General features: G+C 36.1%; 1 protein-coding gene across 11 annotated transcripts; it reads right to left on the reverse strand.

Annotated features, from left to right (window-relative positions):
• Positions 1–1,457: 1,457 nt before the first annotated feature.
• On the reverse strand, positions 1,458–9,838 carry CanA1 (Calcineurin A1). Of its 11 annotated transcripts, none has more exons than XM_089462966.1 (13): positions 9,696–9,838; positions 8,223–8,667; positions 6,260–6,591; positions 6,074–6,185; positions 5,242–5,387; positions 4,915–5,132; positions 4,709–4,802; positions 4,326–4,451; positions 4,159–4,240; positions 3,252–3,326; positions 2,964–3,048; positions 2,805–2,902; positions 1,458–2,285 (listed from the first exon to the last, which is right to left on the reverse strand). In XM_089462966.1, the coding sequence occupies exons 2-13, from the start codon at positions 8,425–8,427 to the stop codon at positions 1,984–1,986; spliced, it is 1,875 nt and encodes a 624-aa protein (XP_089319092.1). In that variant the 5' UTR covers positions 8,428–8,667; positions 9,696–9,838; the 3' UTR covers positions 1,458–1,983. The 11 variants fall into 11 exon arrangements, with proteins under 11 accessions (XP_089319092.1, XP_089319091.1, XP_089319087.1 ...); XM_089462965.1 differs by lacking the exon at positions 9,696–9,838 and adding an exon at positions 9,296–9,670; XM_089462961.1 differs by lacking the exon at positions 9,696–9,838 and adding an exon at positions 9,296–9,670 and having other exon boundaries at positions 8,223–8,673.
• Between the last annotated feature and the right edge of the window lie 937 nt (positions 9,839–10,775).

Here is a 10,775-nt window from a genome sequence, read left to right on the forward strand (position 1 = left end):
ACGGCCACGGGCCAACAACATGTGCCAATACGTTGAATTACGGCTTAAATGGCACGTGAATCTGGTGCCCAAGCAGCTGTCCGTCGGCTGACGGGCCGGCTCATCGCTTTATCAGATCTCGTATCTTATGCGTGCTGCTGCAGATGTACTATTTCAAGAATTGATAAAAGATTTCCTCTGACATTTGCGTATTGTTTGCATTATCCGAACTAAAGCTGAAAAGCAGAAACTCAAATAAAATTAGCTTGAATCAGACAAGGCTTTATTTGTCTTGGATTTAGCGGCGCTATCTACTAGGGTCTCTCCACTTCTTACAACCTCGATCAATGTCACTCATAATTCCATATGGGCGCCAGTCTCTTCAATCTGAACAACATATGATGGGTCAGGCGACTAGTCGGACAAAATTTTGACTAAAATTGGTTCTATTGTCCGATTTGCAAGTGAGGCTCTACTGAGTTAAACGAGATCGCGAGCTCATTCTAGATCAAGCGTAAATTATTCATTTGTCAGACGTCATATGTTCTTTTGGCTTGCTTTTCTTTTATGCAGTCTTATCACTAAACATAGACTTTTTATGCTTAAGACGTCATACATACATACACGTGTCAGTTTTGTGCTTTAAAATAAATATTTTGAACCTATTTTAGCTCTTTTTTCGAGTTGTTTGTTAAAGGTGAACATGAGGCATATATAATCTTACGTTATTTCCATTGAATATAAAGTAGATCTGCTTAATAATTTGATTAACTGCCAACAGTTATTCTGTGTTTGTAATTAAACCTGTTTTGATCAAATCAGATTTTTATTATTTTAAGTTAGTTTTTCCAATTACATCACATGGAACGAGCTACTCTATATCAAATGGCAGCTATAATGATTTACTTTTCAGCATATTACTTATTTAGGTAATATATTTAATAGCAAACAAAGTTATTATATATATAAAAACATTCGTAGACAATTAAATCACTCCATATACACAGGTGCAGAAAAAAACATATTTTGTACTTCAATTTTTTTTTTTTTTTTTTTTTTTATTGACAATAATTAACAAAATTATAAAAAACAGAAATCAATTAAAGTTTCCATTAACTAGGCCTAGCACAGCTTAGTACGCTATACATATATATACATATATATATATTCGCATATTTGAGAGAATTAAATTGAATTGTGGACTGGCAAATGTGGGTCAAGTCTGCCAGAGAGCACTGTAGAGTGCCCAAGCGTTCAGTGTTCTTTTCTTTATCTGTGTAACTGCATTCTGATTGTGCACGTTTTTAACGGGGCAATGTAGAGGCCGTAAAGACTGTAAAGAACAGTTGGAAAACGCAAGTGCAAAGAAAAGTAAACTTCAATTCGAAATGACGTTAAGTGACGATTGCCCGCGATGATTGCAGTTTTCTCTTTGCTGCTTAATTATCACACTGGATTGCTTTATGGCTCTCATTTCAGTATTTGTTGTTGTTGTTGTTATAGATCTGTTACGCATGAGTTGAGCTGCTGCTGCAGCTAACTGTTAACATGACAGTTATATTTGGCATTGTCATTGGCTGACGACCCCCGCACAGCGACCGACCGCAAATCAAATAGTAAATTCCGCCCACCTGGCCACGCCTCCATTATCAGCCCGCTCAGTGCAACATTTTTTTGCGCTATTTACTGTCAGGTTTATTAAAAATTATTCATGTCACGTAAAAGTTGCTGTTTTTTTTTTTTTTTTTTTTTTTTTTTTTTTTTTTTTTTTTTACGTACTACAAGTATAGTAATTCCATGAAAGGTGTAACAATTTTCACTAGCATTACAAACGAATTCCGTATAAAATTTGTGCTAACAAAATAATAATATATGTATGTATGCGTATAAGTATAAATAATATGTAAAGAAGATGTAATTGGGCAAGTGACTAGCAAATGAAACTGAAAATCAATTAAACTAAATATATGTATGACTCAGTAGTTCTAGCTCTGATCCCGCTGACTATGAGAATCTCTTCGAGGTGTAGCCGCTGCGCACGTTGCTTGTGGTCGCTGATCTAACGGTCGTTCGGCTCGTTTTTGTTAGCGTGGCATCACTGTTGCTATTCTTGGTGGATTCTGTGTTGTTGTTGTTGTTGCTGCTGCTATTGCTGGTGGTAGAGGTGCTGTTGATGGTGGTGATGCTGCTGCTGCTGGCGCTCATTGCCAGCGGACGACGCGGCGGCATCCGCTCATTGACAGCGTCTAAGCCCTTCGCCTCGGCAAAGGAATGAATCTGAGAGGCTGCGGTCAGTCCTTGCAGCGCTGTCAAATGGAAAATGAACAAGTTTTCATTTGACCAATTTTATAGCATTTTGAAAAGATACTGTACTTTATGCCTATTGCATAAATGTATTACCTCAATCTGACAACTACATAAATATATACAATGCTAATAATTTATTATTTTCATTATTTTATCACTTATTTTTTTTGCTTACATTATCTGAGATAGGAGCCTTTAAAGTTTCCATACTTCTATGTTCTATGTTCTATGTTCTATGTTCTATGTTCTATGTTCTATGTTCTATGTTCTATGTTCTATGTTCTTTGTTCTTTGTTCTATGTTCTATGTTCTATGTTCTATGTTCTATGTTCTATGTTCTATGTTCTATGTTCTATGTTCTATGTTCTATGTTCTATGTTCTATGTTCTATGTTCTATGTTCTATGTTCTATGTTCTATGTTCTATGTTCTATGTTCTATGTTCTATGTTCTATGTTCTATGTTCTATGTTCTATGTTCTATGTTCTATGTTTCATTGATTCGTTTTGGTTTCCTTACCCTCTTTGAGTGAATCACGCCCACCAGATAGAGCGCCCATTGGCAATGCGCCCGTGGGCGTCAGGCCCTTTAGTTTCAGCACGCTCTCCGACTCTTCCCTGCAAGGTGTACGACAGTTAATATGCTTAAATGCCAGGTTAAATGAGAATCTCTGCTTACCTCAGCACCGAGAAGACACGCGACATTTTGCCAATGGCGCGTATTTTGTTGCGAATTATCTCCTTGCGCAGCGCCGACATAGAAGCTGCGAATACGTAGAGTTCAATTACTTGGGATAATTCAAACGAAAAGCCATCCAATCAACTTTATATATATATACAGCTATATACATTTTAACAGCATATCTAGGCAACTCTGGTGCGGGCACGTGCTCGACAATATTTAGGCAAAGCTTTGTGCCAAAGCTGATCAAAGGTGTGCAAAGCTCTCTCGCAACACGGAGCTTACCTGGCTTACTGGGCGTATTATTGTTATTGTTATTATTCACTGTCGCCGGCACGAGCACAATTTTCTTTCGCAGCTCTACGTACGGCCGCCCCAAAATAACCCATATCCCAACAGCATCCCACAAATAGGGGGCGTGTTTATTCAGTGGTTGGTTGGTTGGTTATGTGTTGTTGTTGTCGTTGTTGATGTTGTTGTTGGATTATAATTATAAATTTTTTTTTTTTTTTGAAAATAATTTGTGGTAATATTAGATTAGTAATTTTTTGTGTGAATTCTTTGTTTTGAAACACTTTTGCAGAATGTTTTTTCCTTAATAAGTATGTAAACTTGATTAGATTAAACATATTCTTATAAATCATATTATCCCCTTATCAAGTGTGTCTTACGGCTAATACTTTAAGTCTTAGCTCTATACTATATTGTACTTATTACAATTTAAAATTTATGGAATTAGCTTGAATGTATCTGAAACCCTTGTGAATCCCCTATATTCTCATATGATCTTGCGTAGATCTGAAGCTCATCAAATATAATATGTAGCATAATAAATATGATTTAAGTAAACTGTTTAAAACATAGAATCAACGTTCTATAGTCAATCTCTTATATTCCCAGACAAAATTCATTTAATTATATTTCAATACTGCTAGTCAAAGATTATATCAGAGCTCCTTCCAGTTTGGATTATCTCAACATATAAATTATATAAAAAATCTCCTACAATAATAGCTTACTACTGCAAAGGCATTTCGATATCGATATGCCGATAATAATTGTTGTCTTTGTTGTATTGTGTTCAGCTATTGTGGTGCATACGACATTAAACATACATATATACACGCACACACACTTACACAGGCACATCATCAATCTACATGGATTGCATGGTATTAGCTGATATACATACCCTCCTCCAGCTCGTCATCGGGGCCTGCGACAAGCTCGTCGTCGGAGCAAATGTTGAGAACATTAACCAGCATCTCCGTGACCTAGGATAGAATGTGACTTGGATTGGAATAAGTGTTGCTTGACTTGGCCCCGACAAGGGATGGGCGGGCGAGAGGGGAGACTCACCTTTTCGCCAACAAAGGGCAGGGACCAGGTGAAGACATCCATGAAGTTGGGCAGCCAGTAGGGATGCGGAGAGCAGTTGAATTGTCTTATGTTCATCACGTTGTTCTCGTACTTGAGCACAGCTGCCTTTTGTCAAATGTTGACGATGCGTTTTGACAAAAATTTGTTGCGAAAATATGAAAAACAGAGAGAGCCAAACAATATTTACGGGGGAGGGGGCAAGACAAATAAAAGAAAAATACTCGATCTATAACAAGCGCAGCGCTGTGCAGCTAACGATTTCTTGCTGTTGTTGTGTAATTTAAAAATAGCCAACGACGAGCGAACAAATTCAAATATACAAATGTGGCTAAATAAAGTTGATCGTATTGGCCAAGTCATACCTTGTTGTTGTAAACATCCAAATAGTTGGGCGCCGAGAAGATGGTGATCAGCGAGGGGAAGCCCGTTACCTGATTTTTCCGATACATGCGATAGCTGCAAGTAAACGAATCGATTTGAGAAAGAGCCCCAGTCTAAACTTAAACAATCCAATGATAAATAATCAAAGCATATATTAAATATGTAGTTTCAAAAAGGAAAGCCTTACCCCGCATCCTGAGCCTCGTGCGCCCGGACTATGGAGAGCAGATTGTTCTTTTGCAGAAACTCACAGCAGGCCGCGTAGCTGAAGAAATAGGAACAGCCGCGCACCGAATTGTGTGAGAAGAACTCGGTGGTCTTCTCATTGCCAAAATCCTCCAACGGATCGGACCATAACAGATCACACATGGGCCCATAGGCGGGCGGCTCCCTGAATCGATTCAGCTGCAATTCGCACAAACGAGACCAAAACAAAACGAAACGAGAACCAACAACAATTTTGACAGACGATTGTAAACATTTCAGCGAGACAGTCGACTGCCAAATTTATTACCGTCTTGATGTCGTCGAGTGTGAAAATCTCGGGCGATAGACCGCCGTGTATGCACAGAAACTGTTGGTTGAGCAGCGCGGCGAGGGGCAGGCAATCGAACGCTTCCATGCACGCATCGTAAATACTTTCCGAATATTTAATAATGCCTGCAATGCCAAATGGATCGAAAACACAATAAGCAAAAATACCAATAAGGTGTTCGAGATTTATGCACTTCTTGTTGCTCTTATAATGACAGTAAGATATACATAATAAGTGCTAGCATATATCTGACTTTCTTGACAAGCTTGCAAAATATTGAATTAAGGATTTGTACATTCTTAATTTGTCAGGTAATTAGTTTTATAGCATGATTTGAAAATCAAATATTATTTTTGTGTTTATTAAGGCATAGGTTTATACATATAAGCTGGATATGAATTAGAAGGAATGATTGTTGTCACAGGCCAATGGCAATATTTCTACTATTGTGCTACAATTTCCATCATTACAATAAATTACTAACAGTACCAACCACAGTTCTGGGGTAGAAAAGTGGACTAAAAGGTTGCTTATGAAATCAAAGGGTAGTAGTAGGGTAGTAGGCAGTAGAATGTGATATATGAGACAATTGAATAATTGATACAGAGGAAGAAAGAATCGAATGCTATCAATTTATATGAATAAAAACAACTTGAATCTGATAATTGATAGGTAGATAAGGGTTTTCTAGCTAATCATAAATTTCTTTCAATTAGAGGTCCAAATTGTTCCATCAAATCAATAATATCCTTCACTTATCATTTATTGATCTCCTATGTGATATTTGCCTGCTCTATCAATCTCTACTCACACTCCTGTTTAAAGGTGAAGTATTCCGTTAGGTGGCGGCACTCGTGATTGCCGCGCAGCAGAGACAGCGTGTCGGGATAGGTGATCTTCAGGGCCCACAGATAGAGCACACACTGTGTAAAGTGCAAGGGGGGAATATTGCATAAGTAGTCTATATAACACGTGCACTGGCACAGCACTCACTCACCTCTATGCTGAAGTAGCCCCTGTCCACGTAGTCGCCCAGAAAGAGGTAACGCGTGGTAGCCGGCGGTCCGCCAACCTCGAAGAGTTTAACCAAGTCGAAGAACTGACCGTGAATGTCGCCGCAGACGGTAATCGGAGCCTCCACATCGATCATATTCTTCTCCTCACGCAACAGATCGGCGCCATCGTTGATGATGCGCAGGGCGACGGATTCCTCGATGCGGCCCTCGAGGAGAAAGTGCTGACGCAGTACATCGAAATTGGGCTTGCCCGTTTTGGGATCGTCGTAGACCTCGGACATGGTCAGTTTGTGTGTGGGCGGCAGGGGCACATCTAAATAGCAGCAGCGATTGAATTAATTAGTTTATATATACATAAATACACGTTGCGTATACGCAATGTGCAACGTCTGATGTACACTGTAGTTTATGTGAGTCTGTCTGTGCTTGTGTGTGTGTGTTTATGTGTGTTTGTATATGCATGTGGGTTAACGAGCTGCAGCAACTTATCGCCAATATTTGGCTTGGCTAAGCTGCCAGATTTACGATGCCCGCACATCTGCCCCTAGCGGCGGCATCTGCCAGGGGTAAATGCACATGAATTTTCTACGCTAATTACGAAAATTTTGAATGAGTGAATATAAAAGTCGCACATTGATTGGCACACACAAAAACAAACACGCACACACATACGTCCGCACACAATTTCAGATTGTCTTCATCGAAATGTTCAAATTACCGCGCATTATGCCAATAAAATGCCAATATTGTCTATGGCCCAGATGCTGTACATAATGACTGCCAAAGCATTATTTCAATTAAATTAAATCTTTATTTATTCAAACACATTTCATTCAGATGATGTTTTATGCAACATTAACTGAGTGTAAGGTGATTTTTATATTAAAGTATTTCACGTTTGCTATATCAAATATTTTTGGAACGTGGAAGTAAAAGTGTAAATTGGAGAGCGAGCGGGAGCAAGAGCGAAAGAGAGAGAGAGAGAGAGAGAGAGAGAGAAAGAAAAGGAAAGAGAGCGAGAGAGAGAGAGAGACACAGATATATATGTGTTAATTGTTTGCTATTCTATTTAGTTAAATAACAGTCAATTTTAGTAGAAAAATTCAATATACTATTAAAACTTTTAATAATCATATATGTATAAATATTCTCATCTAACTAAAAAACATAAGAATATTATCTTTTGCAGTTCATTAACGTAACGACAGAGCCTAAATCATTTTCTTATTGCGAGTATTTCAGATGTTCAATGATATTTATACATAAAACTAAAAATATATTTAGACTACTGAAAATGCGGAAATTGTCATCAGAAATGGGAAACTTGGCAATTTTTAAATTACTTTGAAATGTTGATTTGATTTCTGACGTTTGTCGATTTATTACACTCAACATCAATAAAAGTTCGGAACTGCATCATAAAAATTTGACTTAGGTTTACTTGAAAATGTTTCGTATAAGTATTTGGAATTCAACTGCAATGCAAGTCTACACTGAATAAAAATGATTTTTAAAATTAAAAATATAATACACAAAGTTTTATAAGGTATTAATGCAGTATACTGATATTTGTATTGAGAGGCTTCATAGTCAAAGAGAGAATTTAAGCACATTTGAAGTCTGTCATAGGACAGTTTAAATACATTTTTCAAGACATGTAAATTTTAGTATAATTCTTATAATATGTAGGTGTATAATAAAATAATAAAATAATAAAATACCAATAAAATTGGACATAATGTGAGCTTAATTAGTAAATATGTTGTACATATTGACATCTGGCTGTTGCAGTATCTTAAATTTACAACTTAAGCTAATGAAGAAAGGATTTTTATTGATGATAGCAATATTATTAAAGTGTGCTTGTAGTGGGGCTCTGGGACAGTCTTAAGATCATAGAAGTAGATTTCTTATGAATACAACAATTCTTGTTTTGTACTGTACCATCGACAATGCGTTCCCTCGTCTTTGTGTATTGCATTTTCTGTTTGCTGCCGGTCCCCGTTGCATCTGTTGTTGTTGTTGTTGCACTAATGCTGGATGACTTTGTTGTTGATTTCGTAGTGGATTTGGTTGTTGTTTTGTCCGTGGTGCTACTTTTGGACAGCGACGATTTTCTCGTCAGGGAACTTCGCGTCGTCGTGGACATTTTGCCTATATATTTATTAGGCTTTTGTTCTAGCTATTTTATTACGATTTTTTTTTATTTTGTATATTTCAGTTTCCGAAAAATTCACAATTTTATTAGATTTTCTTTTTAGTCACTTTGTTGTTGGTGCTAAATATTTTGGCTAATTTTTTATAATTCTTTTTTATTTGTATTTTTAATATGGGATTTTATGACACGATTTTTTGTTTGTGCTTTTAACGCTGAAAAAGTTAGTGAGCGCTAAAACTTAAAAAAAAAAAAAAATAAATAAATAACAAATTATTTGCCTTTGGCTGAGACACAAACACAACACTTACACACACGCACACACAATAACAGATACATATACAAACAAACATGTGTGTATGTATTTATGTATATATGGGGCAATAAATAAAATTTGTTGTTATTTGCTCTATGTGTATAAATATATATATCTATGTATATATATAATTTTTTATTTATTTATTTATAGCCAGGCACTAGCTATACTTATAGAGATATAGCTCTACTCGACAATGTGTATTAAGACGTATTCACGGTAGAATATAAATGCCTGGCAATTAATATATCAATTTTGTGCAATTATTCACGAAATTTATTAACTTTTTCAAAGAATCTATTCACAGATAGAGCACACTTGGCATAGACTGCTTAAGAGCTGATCCGTATAATCGCTCGGCACTCGATGCTAATTAGACGAACGACAGGAAGAGCGCGATTATCTTGTATTTATATATTTGGTAGACATTATATACTAAATATTATATTTATTTTTATTTTTATTTTATAGCATATATATATAGATGACTTTGGTCACACTTTTGCTGGTAATCCTTGTGCACACTAATTGAGCGCGTTCACGTACTGGCATTTCCCACCAAGTTGGCGCGTCGTGATTTCCCTCGATACTGAGCGAAAAATTTTCGTTTTGAATTTTCGCGAAAAGCTAGCAGCTAACCGAATCGTTAGACAACATCAAAGACACATTAAAAACAACGATCGAACGCATCGACAAATAGCGAGAGGCCGCTCGGCTCTATCGTCCGTCGTCGGCGTCGCCGGCGCCGTCGCTGCCGACGCTGCCGACGCTGCTGCCCTTGACAGCGGCGCTGCCACTGTTAAAAATAATAATGGAAAAGAAGAAATCCTCTCTCTTAAAGTTCTCTTGTTGTACTAGTACTATTTACAAATGTCTTATTTATTGGGTTAACGTGACACACGCGAGTGAAAAACAGAAGAGCAACAAAAAATGTTGTAGTTTTGACCTCCATAAACAAAAAACCGCCGCGATCCTCCAAGCAACATCCGTTACTAACGATCCGCACTCTCAATGTTTTTCAACTTGACCGTGAGTCTTTGCGAGACGTCGTCGTCCTCTGTCTGTCTGAATGTCTGTCCATGATAATATATATATTGTTTGTATGTGTGTGTGAGCGCTCGGGCCAGAAATTGGGCGCCGATAGGTGGGTGTCGCTATAATTATACAAAGTCTTGACTTTGTGCGCGCCTCGTGCAAAAAACATATGCATATGTATGTGTATCCTAAGCACTCAAACACACTCACACACAACCACATTTATATTTCATCTGCTGTTCTTTTGGAATATGCTGCTTAATTACTCGCCGGGTTGCACGGCATCCGCACCGAGATCAGCAAATATTATTCTAATACTAATGCTTTGACTACAGACAGTAAAAAATTTACATTTGTGTTCGCTTCCGCTATAATTGAATGGAATTTAAGAGCAATATAAAAATCGAATCTTGTACAATAGGAAATCGTGTAAAATAAAATACTTAAATGAAAATTACAATTAAAATATTATATAGAACAAAGTGATAGATAAAATAAAAATAAAATGGAAAATATCTCTCTTAAATCATAAACAAGTTGATAAATTGGGCTGACAAAATATTCGAAATATATTCAATTTATTTAATTATAGAATTTATTTACTATAGATAACATTAGTGTAGAAATAAAATATATATAAAAATAATAATAAATTAATTTTTAATATTAAAATCTTTCATCTATTAATTATTTATTATTAATATTATTAGCAATAAAAACCATGAAAATCAAAAATGTTAAATAATTATTTCAACGATTATAAAGTAAAAAATAAAAACATTCAAAACTAAATATAAAAAAAAAAAAATAATAATAATAATAAAAAAACAAAAATAATAATGATAATTAGAAAGCATTAATATTTGTTATAAGGATATAAAATATATTTTTTACCAATACCCATTAAATTTATATATATATTTTTTTTAACCATCTCAATCATAGTGTATTTTATCGTCTGCTTGCTAATTTCTTTAGTTTTCAAAGCAAT

Source organism: Drosophila arizonae, chromosome 2 (assembly GCF_054131065.1).
Source record: "Drosophila arizonae isolate 15081-1271.41 chromosome 2, UAZ_ARI_1.0, whole genome shotgun sequence".
Taxonomy (NCBI): domain Eukaryota; kingdom Metazoa; phylum Arthropoda; class Insecta; order Diptera; family Drosophilidae; genus Drosophila; species Drosophila arizonae.